Below are 18,788 nucleotides of genomic sequence, written 5' to 3'. Positions count from 1 at the left end.
TATATATATATATAATGTATATGATACTCTACATATGTTTGCAATATATTACAATATATTTTAGTTACAGTAATATATTTATTTTAAAACAAAAAAATTAAAACTAAAAACTTTGATGGCAAAATTACCATCAAATTTAACATAAAAATATTAAATAAAGCAAATAAAAAATCTTAAAGCAAAATAAGTTTTTTTTATCCTATATTTGGAATTTAACCCAAGGCTTAGTAAGAGATGAGTATTTTAAAACCACAGAGGTAAAGGATAAGTCCCCATCTAGATAGCTAGGTAAATTGATTTTCTTGGATTTGACTAAGATCTGACTAAACTATTTACTAAGCAATTTTTTTTAACCAAATTTGTTGTTAAAGCATAGCATAGTCACACACACCCACGTAACCCTTTATTGGAAATGCAGTCTGATATTCTTATGGTTTGTGTGTTTTTGTTGTCAGATCAACTCTCGCTCTACCTTTGAACATGCAAGTTTCAAGTCAGAATGCTTTGTGGTATTTTTTTGGTAAAACTCATCTGTTGGATTCGCAGTGAGCACATCTTAAACACGCCTTCAGTATGCGTGTGGAGAAAACAACCTGTAATTAATTGTGTGTTAGAATTGATCTAGTTCACAAATGCAAAGTGTACAGGCAAGCACATGAAGACACAACATTCTTCACGAGAGGTAAACAGGCAAATGCACTCTCTCTCTGTCTCTCTCTCTCTCTTTCTGAGAAGTAAGTAGGCTCTCTCCACTCCTCCCTCCTGTGTTGTGGAGCATGCTGTGCGCACTCAATGTGCCTGGGGGTGAATGGAGGGCTTTTTGCAGCACGAAAATGATCACCCATCTCTGATTATACATCAATACCTTTATCCCTGGGATAATTTATGCACTTACAAAACACAAAGCTTTATCTGAACCAACCACTGGGGAAGGTGGAGGCAAATAATGTGCTATTACTTTACTGTAAGATTTGTTAAGAAAAGAGTGGAAAAAAGACAGCATGCGGGGGTCAAACAAGAATTATTTTACTGTTCTAGAAACAACATCCTCCCCTTATTTCATCTTATATGTGACCCTGCTGGACCACAAAACCAGTCATAAGTAATTGTCCTATCCTAACAAACCATACATCAGTGGAAAGCTTATTTACCCAGCTTTCAGATTATAAATTGACCCTTATGACTGGTTTTGTGGTCCATGGTCACATTTTAATGTGGTTAATTTTATGTAGGTATATTTTTGACTTGATAAATATTCCTACACTATAATATACCTGTAATATATTAAGATGGTATTGGATTTTCTAGAGAAAAAAATAGCTTCTTTTAGTCTTTGCATACGATCGAGAAGAAATGAGAGGCTGTTGGGCAAATGGAAGCGCTTACCAAAAACAACAGTGAGTGGAGAATCTCCAACAGTATGCATTTTTAATAGGGGAATATGGATATGTTGAGTGTGGTATTAGCTCTGTGGCTGCGAGTGGGCTTGTGTGAAGCTCATTTGTACTTGCGGCCCCGTTCCTCCACCAGCCCCCCATGCTGCCTGCTAATTGGCAGGAGACTGGGAGATTCCTGCTGTGTGTTCGCCACTTTCCCCTCGCTCTACCACCCTACCAGCTCTTTTTTGCCAGCTTTCCCCTCCGAACTGAGTAATTAACCCACAGCTAATTAACCACTTCTAATTACACTGAGGAGCCTGTTTCTTTCGCTCTCACCAAAAGTGATGAGACACTTTGCCAGTGCGTGGATTCCCCTTCAGCTGCCTTTGAACCCGCTCCAGATTTCATCGGCGGAATAAATGGCGCTAAAAGCAGCCTGACATTGCATCACACGCTTTGTCAGGAAAACATTTTTATGCTCCCTTTGTTTTGCTACATTGATTGCGTTTACAGATCTTATGCTGTTACCTGAGAGCGAAAATTATCACCAAGATTCAGTTTCAGCCCCTAGAACAGAGAACGCTATTGATACCTCGGAATCAATTCGTTTGTGTTCAGGCCAGAGACCAATTAGTAACAGATGAGTTTGAGGATGTTTACTGTTACATAAAGTCACAGAGGAGTACCTCCCATTTCCACAACAAACATAATCTATTAACTAGTGTCAGTGTGCAGGTAGAGCGCTTGGGCCTTACTCACTAATGGCTGTGGCTCTGGGAGTGATGCATGCTGGGAACCGGCGTTTAGTCCTGTTTTCAGCGCCGTGTTGGCAGTAGCAGCGGATAGCTATGTTCTCTCATCCCTTACCCACAGCCAAGCTGCACTGATCTCGCGTCGGCATTCGGCAACCTCATCTTTGCACCCGACACTGACTCAGAAAGCACTAGTTTATTAATAAATAATTAAAATGTCTTCTTTTCCCCCGACACGTTCATAATCACTTTACCGGTGCTTTGAGGCAATTGCTTTATGCACGAGCTTGAGCGAGGAATAGGCTCTAGTCTAGCCTAATACGTCTGCTTATAGCCTATATTGAAGTATGGTTAATATATTATTATATTAATCAATTTAATATAACGTGCGACTAGTTGACTAGAAAAATCTCTAGTAGAGGGCAGGCCTACTTAGCACAAGGAAGCTCTCCATTTTTAAAATAAAATGCTATAGCCTAATGACATTATGAAAAGTGCGACAGCTGCAAATCACGTCGTTATTGCACTGCATGAGTTATGCATGCATAAGGTGTCAAATGTTTTTTTTTTCACCTTAATTAGATTATGAAGAATGATTTGTTGATCTTGTTTTCCCTTTAATAGGCTACATACCTTCCACAATATATTTTTCAATTACTTTCAAAAAGTGGTGGGGACATGTCCCACCCGGCCCACCCGCAAATTACACCTATGAATGAGCTACATGTAGTGTCATCTACATACTGACACAATAAATATTTTGTCCGCTCAGTGGTTATGTTTAAGTTGTAGTTTCTGTTTTATTTTTAACAAAGCAAAATTTTAGCATTAAGATTGATAATGCAGTAGTGGTGTGAACAGTTTCTCTACATATGTTTGCGATTTAATTGGCCATACTTCAAAGATGAAGCCTTCTCACCCAACTTCAATTAATACATCCCGTTGTGCAATATCAGGAGGCCCTCCCTGCTTTATCAATAGGAACCTTCCCTTCCCACATCTTCCTGTAACTTGCCTAGCATTTATGCCATTGATTTTTCAGTAAGCGCCCTAACCCTGTAGTGGCCAGCCTGTGCGATGGCTAGATCTGGTGGGAGATGGGAAAAGAAAAGCGGGGCTTGCTGCAGACCACAGGGAGGTGATGATGAAGCCTTTTTCTTCCTCTGAAAGTCTTATGAAAAGTGCGACAGCTGCAAATCACGTCGTTATTGCACTGCATGAGTTATGCATGCATAAGGTGTCAAATGTTTTTTTTTTCACCTTAATTAGATTATGAAGAATGATTTGTTGATCTTGTTTTCCCTTTAATAGGCTACATACCTTCCACAATATATTTTTCAATTACTTTCAAAAAGTGGTGGGGACATGTCCCACCCGGCCCACCCGCAAATTACACCTATGAATGAGCTACATGTAGTGTCATCTACATACTGACACAATAAATATTTTGTCCGCTCAGTGGTTATGTTTAAGTTGTAGTTTCTGTTTTATTTTTAACAAAGCAAAATTTTAGCATTAAGATTGATAATGCAGTAGTGGTGTGAACAGTTTCTCTACATATGTTTGCGATTTAATTGGCCATACTTCAAAGATGAAGCCTTCTCACCCAACTTCAATTAATACATCCCGTTGTGCAATATCAGGAGGCCCTCCCTGCTTTATCAATAGGAACCTTCCCTTCCCACATCTTCCTGTAACTTGCCTAGCATTTATGCCATTGATTTTTCAGTAAGCGCCCTAACCCTGTAGTGGCCAGCCTGTGCGATGGCTAGATCTGGTGGGAGATGGGAAAAGAAAAGCGGGGCTTGCTGCAGACCACAGGGAGGTGATGATGAAGCCTTTTTCTTCCTCTGAAAGTCTCTGGAAGGATACGTTCTCTACGTATTGAGGGGTGCTGGGGGTGGGCCGTGGGGGTCAGGCCGCACCCCGTGGCGGTTCTCAGCTGGGGCCGAGCAGGAGTTAATTCCCCAGGAGAGGGTAGGGAGCGCTGGGCCTCTGGAGGCCTGGCCCCTGGGCAGGTGATTTTGCGTGCTTATAATCAGACGGGTCCTTAGCCTTTAATTCCCTCTTTGCTCAGCCAGTAAATCCCACCAAATGAAAAGGCCCATAAATAAAAACTTATCTAATTTTCTATCCCCTCTAAATGACATCCAGACCCAGCTTCTGACAGTGTTCATTATGTACTGCGCTTTTTTTTTAATCGTTAGACACCTTATCTACTTTGTTTGGCAGGTTAAGAGGGAATGTTTTCTATTGTGCTTAATTTGAGTTGAGAACAGTTTCTGTGTCCCTCTAAGAAACACTTGAATTCCTGATTCACAGCTTCATGGAGAGGGTTGCTTAATGAAGATGAGGCATTGATGACAGAATGTGTATATAAAGGATATAAAGGAAACTATGTTTTATACATATTTTTATGTAGTGTTTGACTCTGTGAGAGAAATGCCTAATATGTGTTTGTTGTATGCATCTGCATGTCTGTCTGAACCTTCGTTAGTGTAGTAGAGCGATTAAAGATTCCCTTCTTTAAACAGGTGTCGCTTCGGAAGCAGACCTTGAGCAGACAAACTACATTATATCTGCCCGCCCATCTGCGACTGGCAGACTCCAGACAATCCTATTGCACATCAGTAACCACTGCAGGTTATTGAATTAGACCATCTCCATTTTAAAGGGCAATCCTGTTTTCTGGCCAGACGGCTTGGGCCGCCACTCTCTAGCACTGTTTAAAGGAAGCCATCTCATTTCCTTTAAATGAAAAGCGTATCATAGCAGATTTTCAAGAATGACCATTTGTGATAGCCTGAGTCATAATCTGTTAGCTGTTTATGTTTAACAGTTTAAGTAGTTCTCTACTCCTTCTATTACATACAATCCCATAATGCTGCAGCAGTGCTGAGGGAGGCATAATAGGAACAGGTTACCGGAATGTTATTTTTGGACTTCTGTCAGTTGTTGAATGTAAACGTATTGTTGCTGATTGACATTTTAATAGTGTAACACTTAATTATTTTGTATTGGAATGATAAAGAAACACTTTAACCATTTACATCTAACTGTCAGTGTACTTAATCTTCATGTTTTAATAGTCAATAATAACCTCATTATTTATTGGGTGTCTGTTTAATTAGACAAAGTACACATTATTAGTACTGTAATTCTGGAGTTAATTTTGTAGAAATGTAAGTAGAATTATACAATTACAATTAGCAAAATACATAATAGCAGTTAAACATAAACAAAAAAAATATGGTCATTGTTTGACATGGGTGGGGGAGGGAGGGGGTGGCTTTGTGGGTTGGACTTGAGGGGTGTCAAATTTTCATCAGAGGGAGTCAAACATTATCAGTCTCCCCAGCCAAACGCTCTCATGTTAATACATTTGGTGGGGGTGGGGCTGCAGACACAGTGTCTGATCACTGCTGAAATTTGCATCCCTAAGTAAATAAGTAAATAAATCAAGTAGAGGCAGCGAATGTGCTAATCAGGCAGGACGCGGTGGTTAGCGTGCTGCCGGGAAACTTTGCTCATGTAATATTCAGCAATGGAGGGTGAAAGGCCAGGCCAGAGTTATTGGTTTCAGTCCGGTTGCCCCCTTTAATCAATGCTGCCTGCATCCCTTTATTAAAATTATTAGCTCAGCAGTATCTCTCGCTATCATTCTATCTTCTTTATCGCCTGCTTGAAATTGTGGCCTGCTCATGGCTCTTTCGTTGCTCGGGGCAGCACTTCCCTTTAGAAAGTTTGGCTCTCATTTATTATTTCAGAGGCAGAGGAGTGTTTAAAACCAGGCTAAGCGTGCAGGTTATTGGATGCTAGATCTATACACAGCATTTAGAGTACCAGCATTGCTGTTGTATTTTAAGCTTAACAAATAATATAAACAAATCTTTCTTTCTATGTTTGTGTGTATTTACATACATAAATATAAATGCTTGCTGTAAAAAGCATATACGCATCCACTAAATGCATCTTACGGGCGTGATCTGTTCGTGAAGTGTGTTCTGTGTGTGGGATCTCTCTATAATGGAGGTCCTAAAACAGCATGGATAATATATTTTTGTAGCCTTCAGTTCTTTCTTTGGGTGTGAGATGGATCGTGTGCTGATGGTGGGTTTCACTGTGTCTAATTAGCAGCACAATGGAGCTTTTTATCCATTAAGTTATTCTGTTACTGTGTTTCTCAGACTCAACGTTAATTTAACAAAAAAAAATGTATGCAGGATTTGGAACATAGCAGACTCCGGGTGTTGTGTGGAAGGTCTAGATAAAAGATAGTAACTGGCTGATATGACAGGATGAGGCATCTGAGCTGCCCTATTAGTGCTTGTCTGACGTATTGTGTTTAAGTACCTAATCTAACCTAATGAGCACTCTGTCATTTTCCACCATTATATCTCACACTTTTGTTTCTCATCTAATCTACTATACATTAAGCTGCTCCCCACTCACTATACATGTACATGGCTTCACCATTTATCAAGATGCTTTGTATGTCTGGTTGAATGTTCATCTGAAAATTAGCTTGAATAGAAACAATGACAAGAACGCATTAAAGATGTATATTATCTACTTTTCTTATGTTCTGAGACATTATACATTTCAAGCAGTAGTTTAAACCTGTCTCTTTCTCTCTTTTTTCTCTTCAGGCTTGGATGCGATGAACGCCTCATGTAGGCATCAGCATGGAAAGCTGTGAGTCTCCCGTGGTTTCTGGGACAGACGATGGGCTTGGCTCCTCTGCCACCTCCCAGCAGCATCACCATCCACAACCCTGGAACAATCACCCTAACGCACAGGTCCCACCTTGCAACCCTTCCTTGGAGCCCCTGTCTCTCTCTGCACCCCACTCAGCCCAGCTCCAGAATCCCAGCACACCCTGCGAGGCTGTAAGAGAACAGAAGCAGCAAACACTGTCACAGGTTCACGGTGATAATTCCACTACCAGACGGCTGCACCCCAAAAGAGAGGCGTTAGAGGAGGAGGAGCAGGAGGGAGTTAGCTGTGGAGAAGAGGACGAAGACTTGGAAGAACTGGATGAAATGGAGATTGACAGCTGTTTCCCTAGTCTGCAGCCCTTCTCTGGTGTACCTATGGTGCCAAGCGGAGGGGGCATGCCCATGCTCATGCGGCAACAGCCCTCCCATCGGAGGGGAGCCACAGAGAGTGGGAGCGAAGAAGGAGAGGAAGAGGAGGAAGAGGAGAGTAGTGACGTGGAAAACCTGGCTGGAGAGATAGTCTACCAGCCTGATGGCTCTGCCTACATTGTGGAGAGTCTCAGCCAGCTGATCCAAAGCGATGGGAGCATGGAACCAGGCTTGCTCCCCTCAAACTCTCTCCCCAGTGGGGGAAAACCAGAGGAACCTGCGGGGACCTCTTCTTCGGTGTACCCTCAGATCATCAACACGTTTCATATAGCCTCGTCTTTCGGAAAGTGGTTCGGCTCCTCAGACCAAGGTTTCCCCAATACCTCAACCCTGGCAGGCCTCAGTCCTGTCCTGCACAGTTTCCGCGTCTTTGATGTGCGGCACAAAAGCAACAAGGATTACCTGAACAGCGACGGGTCTGCCAAGAAGTCCTGCGTATCCAAAGATGTTCCCAACAACGTGGATTTCTCCAAATTTGATGGCCTGGCCCTTTATGGCAAAGGCAAGCCCATCCTCATGTGTTTCCTCTGCAAGTTGTCTTTCGGCTACGCACGCTCCTTTGTCACTCATGCAGTCCATGACCATCGCATGACCCTATGTGAGGACGAGCGCAGGCTCTTAGGCCACAAGCATGCATCGGCGATTATACAGGGCATTGGGAAAGACAAAGAACCACTCATTAGCTTCCTAGAACCAAAAAATAAAAATTCTCCACCACCGCCTACCCTGGTACCCATGAACTCAGGCCAGAGCTTCTACGGCACGTTCAGTGGGGTTCATTTAGAAGGGGGCAGCAGTAGTCAGGGAGGTGAGAGCCTCCTCAACAAAGACTCTGACTCGGGTCTCCGGCAACAAGCCCTCCTCACGTTGGGGGGTCTTGGCAGCCCCAAGCCCTCCCTTACCTCAACCCCAGGCCCAGCCAAAGACTCCAACACTCTGTCCAAGCAGGGTAGGAGAACAGAGGGGTCTGTGGGGAAAGAGGGGACTCATAGAGGGGAGGATGGGGATGCAGAAACCTGTGAAAGAAAGGCTCTCCTTCACGGTGAGGAGATGGCCTCAGAGGAAGAGGATGAGCTTCTTTTAGAAGAAGAGGATGAAGAGGTAGAGGACGAAGGCACTGCGGTGGCCTGTAGTGGAAGTAGCAGCAGCAGTGGCGGATTTGTGGGGGAACCGGCTGTCTCAAACCAAAGCATCTCCAAATCTCCTTTATTAATGCCTAGTAGCGCTCTCCAGCCTTCTGCTTGTATCTCTGCAGCCAGCCCCGCACTCAGCAGCAAAGCCTCTGCTTCCATGTCCTCCTCTTCTATCAGAGGGTCAGAGGACGGGATGGCTGCAGACGGTGGAGGGAGAACTTCAGATCTCTCTCTGAGCTTTAACTGCCAGGGGTCTACGCTCCCCGCGGCAATGGTGGCAGTCACCGGCAGAGGGGGTGAAGAGGATGAGGCCGCATGTTCCTCTGCGAGCACGTCCTCCCCTCTTGCGTCCAATGCTGCTGCTGAGGAAAGTGCCAATCGAGATAGTGCCACAGCTCCTGAACCAAATGAATGCCCAGCAGAAGGAGATGAGGACAACGGTGCCCTCCTCCACCACCACCACCACCTTCACCACCATCACCACCACCCACACCCTTCACCCAATGCTCACATGCACCTCCATCACACAGCTGCTTGTGACATGTCAGGAATGAGTGAGTGCACCCAGAACCATGGGGCTGGGGGCAGTGGAGGGAGTGGTGTGGAGTGCCCGAAGTGCGACACTGTTCTAGGCTCCTCTCGCTCACTGGGTGGCCATATGACCATGATGCACTCGCGGAATTCGTGCAAGACACTGAAGTGTCCCAAGTGCAACTGGCACTACAAATACCAGCAGACCTTGGAGGCCCACATGAAGGAGAAGCACCCTGACTCTGGAAGCTCTTGTGTGTACTGCAGCAATGGACAGAGTCACCCTCGCCTTGCCCGTGGGGAGAGCTACACTTGTGGCTACAAGCCCTTCCGCTGTGAGGTCTGCAACTATTCCACTACCACCAAAGGCAACCTAAGCATTCATATGCAGTCTGACAAGCATCTTAACAACATGCAGACGTTACAAAATGGAGGAACTATTCCGACCGCTGGTGAACAAGTGTTTGGGCATGCACCTGGAGGGGTGGTGCCTGTTTCTTCTGCTACCCAGGCCAGCAGCCATCATCCTAGTCACCACCATCATCCTGCCCAGTCCTCCACCCACATGGCAGGGCCCTGTGGTGCCCCTTCACCCACCAAGCCAAAAAGCAAGCCCACCTGGCGGTGTGAGGTTTGTGACTATGAGACTAATGTAGCACGTAACCTGCGCATCCACATGACAAGCGAGAAACACATGCACAACATGATGCTGCTTCAGCAGAACATGACCCAAATGCAGCACGGCCGGCTTGGTCTAGGCACCATGCCTTCACCCTCAGAGGCTGAGCTGTACCAATACTACTTAACCCAAAACATGAGCCTGCCACCAGGCCTTAAGATGGACCCATCTGGAGCTGAAGCCCAGTTCTTGCTTGGAGGTTTTCATCTGGACCCCAACATGGCAGCTCTGGCCCCAGCACTAGGTGAGTTTAATGAGTTACAGTTAACACATATTGCAGTTTATGTGGGTTTTGAGCACTGTCTCTTTGTTTAACTATTTATCTGTAATTTCTCAATGACAGATAAGAGCCTTTCCTGTTTATTCAAACCATGCCTTTCCTGTAAAACTATTTGACTTTTATCTTGTATGGGTGATTTTTTTTTATTCTATGTTAAATTTCTGTCCCCCCCCCTTGCTGCATTATCTCCACCCATACTAACACATGGCTACAAATGTTTTACTTCCTCACGCTGACAGCTCTGTCTGTGCCTTTAGCTTTCAGGCACACCTTCCTTGTTTAACATGCACTCACTCTCTTAAACAAGGTGTGTGAGGGAGGGAGAAATAAAAAATAGGCACATATAAGGCTGAAATGTATTTGAAGGGAGCGAGTGTCTGTATGCAAAGAGAGAAGGGCCACTTATCTCTTAGAAGAAGTTCATCATGCTTTATGAAAGGTGCACTCTTTGGTATTGAATTGACTTGAGTGACAGGTATATATACCTGATTTACAGCATAATGAAAAAAAATCTGTGGCAACATGTTCAGTATGTAGCTTTCTTGAAATAAAGACATGATTCCTTAATGCAGACATCATGCATGGTTTAATGCCTGAAACAAGAAAAATTGTTTGTTTATGTGTGTTTGTGTAAAGGCTGAAACATAAGCTGGTACATTAGATTTATGAAAATGTGGTTTTGGCATATTCAAGTAGTGCTTACTAGTCTTGCAGATTTCAGCTTCCACAACGCAGACAGAGGCACACAGACAAAAAGAGGGAGTGAGCGAGTGGGAAAGACAGGCACACACATCTTCTTAACACTCAAGCTTCGGTTTATTTTTCGCATCCTCTATGTGTCATTCTATCTGGGTCACTTTGGCTGGGAAATTCCCCCTTTTGCTGCCCCTGTGTTTCTTGTGAAAGATAGTGTGACGGAGTAGGCTGGGGCCAGGGGAGTGTGCCACATGGCCCTGTCCTCTAGGCTCATACTAAACCACTGTTTTCATGTCAATACTATGCAACTACCACTGCATACCAGCTTTTCCTTTTTTTCCTGCTTTTGTAATTGCAGCTATATACTTTACCATAGTCAAAAAAGGAAGGAAAAAGGGCCTAGTGAGGGTAATTCAGCAGCATAGTAGAATTTAGCATGCCAGCTATAGGCCCACAATTTGCACAGACTTGATTCAAAATGTTGCCAGTTCAAAGACAGAAACAGGAATTGATTGCTGTGACTAATTCTTTTTTATCCTCCCTCTTGTAGTCATTTGGTTGGTTTTCTGGTAAGGGAATGTTCAATGAACATATAACAGGGAAGAATTGACAGCACATAAGTCTTATAAAGAACAGTGGTGTCATTATACAAATAATCTGGAATGTTCAGTGCACTTTCATATGTTTAAAGTCTCACACTACTAAATATCACATTTGTGTATTTGCATATAAGTGACAAATTACATCTCTGAGATCTGGACATCATAATTAAACATTTTATTGGTTATTGCAAATTAGAACTTGTACATCCTTTCAGATTATTGCTTTTTCCATAAACATCTTTCCTGTTGTACTTAAACATTATTATCGACTGGCACAAGCAAAATATTCAAAATATTTTCTTACAAGATATGCTCAAGAGGTCATGAATACTAAGCAGAACTGACAGAATTACAAGTATTTACATGAAAGGTTTTTGAAAATAAAATGTATTTCTTAATCGATACACATTGTAAGAGTACTAAAAATGAGAGGTTGAACAAATCTCAAAAGACAATAAGGCAATAAGAGGCATAAAACCCCTAAAAACTGCTAGAGCGAGAGAATTTTTAAGAGTAAAAAAATCAACAAACTAAAAGAAAGCATTATAAATAGAAATAGTTTTCTTCAGAGTGGTGGATCTGACAATGATTTGAAGGAGATTACCAGAGGTCTCTCTGTCCCTGCACTAAAAGCTGAAGGTAATGGTGAAATGAGCAGGCCGCATGCTGCCCCAATAAATAAAAGGAGCTGCTTGAGTTAATTTAGTGTAAAGCTATACTGGTTCAGCGGGTGCTCTCAATCTGGGCAGTGACAGATTGAAGATCAGCAAACTGAGGCAGCAGCTTCTATGCATCCCTGGTCTCCAAATCTCAGCCTCTAGCCTCTTCCCCAAGCTGTTCTTAGATGCCTTTTGCTTGTGTTGTTGAATATATAGTTTATTTGGCTCCCACAACTTCTTTTCATTCCTTAAAAATACACGAATACAAAAAAAAATACAAATACTTTGAGCAGGAAGGTGTTTGCATTGATTTGTTCCCAATCAAAGGTAAAAGAGCCAGACTTCAACAAGGAAGATCTAATATTTTATAGAATTATTTTGTGAAAAGATGCCTGTAGTTGATTTACAGTAATGTGTGCTTGGGAGCTCTTTAGATCTCCGGTAATGATTGAATAACTTTTTTTATTTTTGCGCCTCTGCTCACAGACTCTGGAGTTGATTTAATGGCAGGGCTATGAAAGTGCAGGACTGTGTAAATCCACACCTCCACTCTCTCTTCTTACGGTTTCTCTGAGCTCAAAGGAAAGGATAATCTTGGTTTAATAAAATTATGTAGATAAATACACACATGCACATTATCCTGGAGAGCAAATCCACTTTGACTGCACAGACAAACATGACTCTTTCTTAAAAGGCTGAACTATGCACCTTTTCCCTGTTTCCAAGGACATTCTTGTAACTTGAGGAAGTTTAAATGAGGGAGGGAAAATCAGCACAGATGAAATGCCCATCCCTCACTGTTACATTGTATTGGACCATGTGTCCATATGTCCCTTATTGCCACAGATTAAAATGAATGGATAAGTGGTGCTAAATGCGGTATTTTAAAAGAGACAGTGTACTTGTGAAAGACTGATGTTCTGTCAGACAGATCACTGATCACTTTTGTGTCTTCTGTTCTCAGTTGGAGGGGACATTGCAATGGATGTACGCCTGGGTGGGGGACAGCTGGTCTCAGAGGAGCTGATGACCTTGGGTGAAAGCCTATCCCAGACCAGCGACCCTTCCCTCAAACTCTTCCAGTGCGCCGTGTGCAACCGCTTCACTACCGACAACCTGGACGTGCTGGGCCTGCACATGAGCGCCGAGCGCTCGCTCCCAGAGGAGGAGTGGAGAGCGGTGGTGGGCGACTCGCACCAGTGCAAGCTGTGCCACTACACCTCGCAGCTCAAGGCCAACTTTCAGCTGCACTGCAAGACTGACAAACACGTGCAGAAATATCAGCTGGTGGCACACATCAAGGAGGGCGGCAAGGGTAATGAGTGGCGCCTCAAGTGCGTGGCCATTGGCAACCCTGTACACCTCAAATGCAATGCCTGTGACTACTATACCAACAGCCTGGAAAAACTGAGGATGCACACGGTCAACTCTCGCCATGAGGCCAGTCTCAAGCTGTACAAGGTGAGTGTCACAACCGGCTCAAAGCCATGACAAAAGATTGGAGGACATAGTCAGGTTGGTTTGGTTGCAACAAAGATATTAATTAACATAAATAGAAAAATAAATAAAACAAGAAATCAACACAATCAAACACAATTTCTGTCTGACACATGATCAATCAAAGCATCAGACAGAACCAAGTTTAAATAACTTGTTTTTTTAAATAACTTTAAATAACTTGTAATAACAAAGTCCAAAATAAACAAAGTCCAAACTCAAGCAAACGCAACCAGGAGCAAGCACCCCCATGCCAACAAAGCCTAAGCTTTATAGAGGGAAGAACAGGTGCACACTGTTCACTTGATGAGTCTCCCAACCACACCCACTGGCCAGCCGTAGCAGGAAGAACAGGAGACCCGTCACAGTGAGTGACTCTGGTAGCCCTACAGTAACTCAGTGCCATACCTGCCAAGTTTCCAACATCAAGTATTTTTCTGTCTACACTGAAAGCAAAAATGCTGTTCAGCAATCTCATAACAAAAAATATTTGTATTTAATATACAACTAGGAAAAGGGAAAATTTGAACCAGTAATATTTCTCTACCCAGTGCAACACGAAAACAAAATACCTCATAGCTTGTTGAGGGAGGTTAGGACAACAACTTAAATCTTTCTGGTTAGCACACAGTGTTACACTTTCTATGAGTTTTAAACACACCTCCAGCCTACTGTGCGACTGAATTGACCAGCACTTTCCATCTCTACTGCCGACTATGAGTGATGGCCCGGTGCAGTATATTAAGGTCTAATGTGCATGCAATGGAGAGGGGAGAACAGGGGCACTTAGAGGGAGGGAGGAACATGGCAGGTCAGCAAGGTGGGGAGAAGGGCAGCTGATGAAATTGCTGAAAGAGAGGATGAAGAAGTGTGAAGAGACAGAGGTTTGGTGCTAATACCGTTCGGAGTGGGAAGGGCAGAATCGCTCTCGACAGCTGTATTGATTTTCACCGGACTTGGAGCTTCACCTTCTACTCTAATCATTCCATAATAGCCAATGGATGAACACTCTCTGAACAAATGGCCATAAATCTAACAGGCCTGATTCCATTTAGGCACCTATCCTGTGTGTCTGCGAGCCTAGCTCAGGCTGTGTTTAACCTAGACTGGCACGACTGCACACAGGGACTTCTCTCCTTAATTCTCCCTTTCTTTCTCTCTATCACTTGTTCTCACATGCTCAATGAGATACTGACTCACATACAACCCATTTGAGCTTACATCACTGCCCATGCTTACTCGACCTTTATTTACACTCCTTTCTTAAGACAGCATGCATTTGCAACCTACTTTAACATACTTCAGAGACAAATAGAATATTCAAAGAGAAAAAAAATACAAGAACGGTGGGGTCAGACATCATTGGCTATTAACCTTACCAAACGTTGCCTAAGAAAATGGCTAAATAGTTATTTGGATTTTGGTTAACATTACTTTCCCTGCCAGCACCAACTAAATGAGGGCAGCTGAAAAGGAAAGCGATTTTGGAGCCATGTTGTTAAATTTTGATATAAAATTACCAAGATTAAATCCAGTTCACCATTGACTTCATTGCAAGTTTCCCGTATGTTGACCAATTACAATCAGAGATAGTATAGCATTGTCAAGGTTTGTCATTACCTTGGCATTGGGCTGAGAGGCTCTTGGTCTGCTGTGCCCCTGATGAACTAGTTTGTAATGGTAATTAGGGGAAAGCCATAAGCCAGCTTCCTCTGCATCTGGTGATAAAAGCAGACAAGCCTGAGCTGAGATTGTCTGCCATACTCAAGTTAGAACATGCAATGAGCGTATTTACAAATACCACAATGATTCAAATATGTAACACAAGACTCCTGACATGCTTGGCTGACCTGTGGAGGCATTGCTGTAGTCATGGGCCTCATGTAGCTCCAGGCAGGGTTTAGGACCTGGGGAACCAGGAGTTTTTGCGTCAATGGCGAGAAATCGCAGAAAAATATCTTATCTAGCCACCAACTGTGATTTACTGTGCTGCATGGAGCTGGAAATCCCAGCATCCACCTCATACTTATATTAATGAAGTCTACTGTTAGTACCGAAATGTTTTAGAAACACTATAATATTCCTTCTGCCACCGACGTTCCCTTTAAAGAAAGAGGGCTAGCAGAGGAGAGACTAGTCCGCCTAACTGCGAATGTTCAGTACTCTGTGGCAGATTAGAAATGTTCGACACCTCCAAGCATGATAATTTGTAAGCTTTAAGCTGCTTAAAATGGTTCCTCAGTCCTAAAATCCCTACAGATCCGAACAGAGGAAGAGAGAACAGTGTTGACTGACAACAGCATCAGCCTTGTAAGCAAGCAGCTCCCATCAGTGGCGACAGGCCTTCCCGCAAACTAAGACATTCACAGTTTGAGTTATAGCTGTATTTCATGACATACAAATGTGATTAGAGGATCATAAGCACATGCTGCCGCTGAGGTCTTGCTGTAGCACGGGTTTCTAACCCCACAATGACACAGGCTTCACTTTGCAGTGAATTTATAGCCCTGATAGACATACTGACTGGCTGACACCAACAGTATGATTTGCTAGCTCAGCTAAGCTGACTGTACAAGTGGTAAAACAGGAAAGGAAAATAAAAAACACTATTTATCCCCTCCAAATGAAATCTGATACAAAATGCAAAATTTTTTGACCTCCTGCTGGGAGAAAATAAATCATCAAGTCAGCATAAACAGGCCCTAAGATGTCGTAGATCCTTGGGACACTTTGCCCAAATCAAACTGGTTTGCATTAAACAGACCCTTTGTGTGCACAGCTCCGTAAATTGGAGCCTGTAATTACTGGAATTAAAAAGGAAGGTTTAAACTGAAGGCTAAGCTGGATGGGATAATTTGAGAGTCTGTGGTATGCGGCACATATTAGGGCTTTTTAAAAATACACCTTCCCCCACCACCCCACGGATTGGAATGTTCCGAAAGCCTTTGGAGAGCTTGGGATAATTGTCCTTACCGCACAGACCACTGCACAGCAGGGGTGTTGCTTCCCGACTTTGCTATCTAGGGTACAGGACTGAGCTCCTCTCTGGTTTCAGACACACCCGTCAGTCAGTCTTGCGCTCATCTCAGATTAACTTTTACCTTCCACTGCTCCCTCCAAGTTCCCGCTTGCTGGCTGCTTTGTAGTGGCGAGAATGATGTCATGATGGTCACCCATAAGCACTTGCCGATGGGCCATATAACAATACCCAGGTCATGACAAAGCTTAGGCTTCTCAAGTTCTAAATTGTTGGTGGAACCTTCAATTTGCAGAGTCAGAGAAAGTCGCCACATAGCATGTGTATGAAAGTGAACATGAAATACAAATTCCAGATTCCATGGTGCACTCGAAAAAAGCGCTTTTGTAATCTTTCATCAAAATGTAATAACTTGTTTGCAACCTTCCTTTTTGACTAACATTACCAAACCACCTGTCAAAAAGAGACTTTTTAAAATCCTGTCAAATAGGATTGTGTCCTGCCCTAAATTTTTTTTGCTAGTTTTACTTCTGTAACATGAATTGCAAATGCCTTTTCAAGATGATTTTAAGTATCCATATACTGCATGATTACTCTTCCTTCAATTTTCTCTTGCACCACTCGTATATACACAATTACACACCACCGCTCTATAGAGGACACATTCACTTGATATTTGAGTTCTTGTTCATGCTGAGTAAGCATGTCTCAGGTGCTGGGCTGCACTCATGCCAGCTTTGAGTCTTGGTTCTCCGCTCCAGACAGGATGGAGAGAGGCAGGTCTTCCAGGCAGGCCTTTCAAGCGAAGAGGAGGAGCTTCGGGCTGGCTACCTTCCTTGTCTCAGGGGCCGGTACAATCTGGGGTAATTGAGATTGATTGGATGTTATTTTTCCTCTTGCAAATGTAGTCCATTAGCTTGGCACATGCATAATCAGTTTAGAGCACAGTTAACTGAATGTAATCATGTTCTTCGGTGTCTGCTCGCACAAAATCCACTCCAGATGCCGCTTGGCCGTGGAAAGAGAGGAAGAATGTGCCGTCACTATCACATGGGGAATCTTTACCCAAGAAAGGCCTAATAACATTCACCGCCGCACCACCAGCACCAGTGTGCTGGTCTCGCTCCATTAAACACACAAACTGTGTCTTGCACACATTTATACTCCCCGTACATGTACAAGTACACACATACACACATGCTCACACATTCTGTCATCTGTTCACTACTGCCCAAAACTCCTGCAAACAGAACCCTGTAGCACATGTTGATGTGTCTCAGCTATGCTAACAGCGCTTTGACTGCACTCCAAGCGCGGCCCAGGATCCAGCGCAAAGCATCTGGATTTTGGACTCTCTCTACTTATTTTTCCCTCCAGTGCAATCCAACCGGATCAGCTGGGGCGTGAGGAAGGAAAATGTCTACACTCTGGAGAAAACAAAGAAAAAACACAGTAAAACAAAACAGACAGTAATGCGTAGAAGGGGATTAGCCGTAGCGGCTCTACTGAAAGGTATTAATGTGCTTCTCAGATATCATTCTACCTTTTACAACAGAATCCTGATCAATGATGCAGACCCCCTCCATTAATAATTATGATTTTTATCATGACTTATCCTCATCATAACAACAGACTCCAATCATCAAAAACAAATAGACTGAGAATGCCCTGGCTCCAGCAAGATTGTGTTTGTTTTTTATTATCAAATAAAAGTGCAGAGTAATTTCGAGTTAAAGTCGCAAGGGAGTATTTTACCACTATTGGTACGGCTCGTGGTTATATCTTCCATCTGTGGACAGTGAAGCTCAACCTCTATGCCAGAGAGAGCACCACACCCAAACTCCATAAGTCCCTCCAGACATCAGTTAGAGAGAAGAGACGGAGAGAAAGATGATGGGAGGGAGGGGGAAAAGCAGGTCTGAGAGCGCTAGAGAGAGAGAGAGGCGCTCGTGTAGATGGAGATACTCTGCTAATTATCATGGCTGGCCTGTGATTGTTAAGTAATAGTGCTCAGTGGGGAAAAAAGGTTTGCTGCTGTTCCAGGAAGGGCTGAGCTTTGATTTACTGGTAGTACCACGCTAATAAAGCACCCATTCCATATCCACAGAGCCGCTACTGAGACATCCTGCCTTCCTCCAGTCAAAGATACAGTCCATATAACGTATAGGAGCCCAGGTTTATAATTATAAGACCCTTTTGGATTTGTATATGTCGTATTTATTTGTTTACCGTAAGATCTCAATAATGTAGATCCATGTCAGCACCAGGTTGTCCTTAGGGTGCTGAACTCTGCCTCACAGAAGCCAAACAGAGGCTCTGCTCCCTTTAAGACAAGGGGCGGAGGGCTTTTCCCCAGAAGAGGAGTCGAGTTTTGCTGAGAGAGCTGTCCATTAGCGTGGGAAGGGCATTGTGCAGCGCGACATTGGTTTGTAGAGTAGTGGGCGGGCTTAAAGCTG

The 18,788-nt window shown here is 43.5% G+C and overlaps 1 protein-coding gene across 5 annotated transcripts in view; it reads left to right on the top strand.

Moving 5' to 3' along the window:
- zfhx3b (zinc finger homeobox 3b) overlaps positions 1 to 18,788 on the top strand; it is a 238,114-nt gene that overhangs the window by 133,944 nt on the left and 85,382 nt on the right. For 4 of the 5 annotated variants that reach the window (XM_016475618.1, XM_016475619.1, XM_016475621.1 and 1 more), the window contains 2 exons: positions 6,781 to 9,865; positions 12,823 to 13,319. In XM_016475618.1, coding sequence (XP_016331104.1) covers positions 6,817 to 9,865; positions 12,823 to 13,319 — 3,546 coding nt within the window. In that variant the 5' untranslated portion in view covers positions 6,781 to 6,816. Of the gene's footprint in view, positions 1 to 6,455; positions 6,461 to 6,780; positions 9,866 to 12,822; positions 13,320 to 18,788 lie in introns of all 5 variants that reach the window. The other variant, XM_016475622.1, reaches the window with a different exon arrangement.

The sequence above is a fragment of the Sinocyclocheilus anshuiensis genome, unplaced genomic scaffold (assembly GCF_001515605.1).
Source record: "Sinocyclocheilus anshuiensis isolate Anshui unplaced genomic scaffold, SAMN03320099.WGS_v1.1 scaffold256, whole genome shotgun sequence".
Classification (NCBI taxonomy): Eukaryota; Metazoa; Chordata; class Actinopteri; order Cypriniformes; family Cyprinidae; genus Sinocyclocheilus; species Sinocyclocheilus anshuiensis.
Note: the sequence above shows the minus strand (reverse complement) of the source record. Positions and strands in the feature narration are given on the sequence as shown.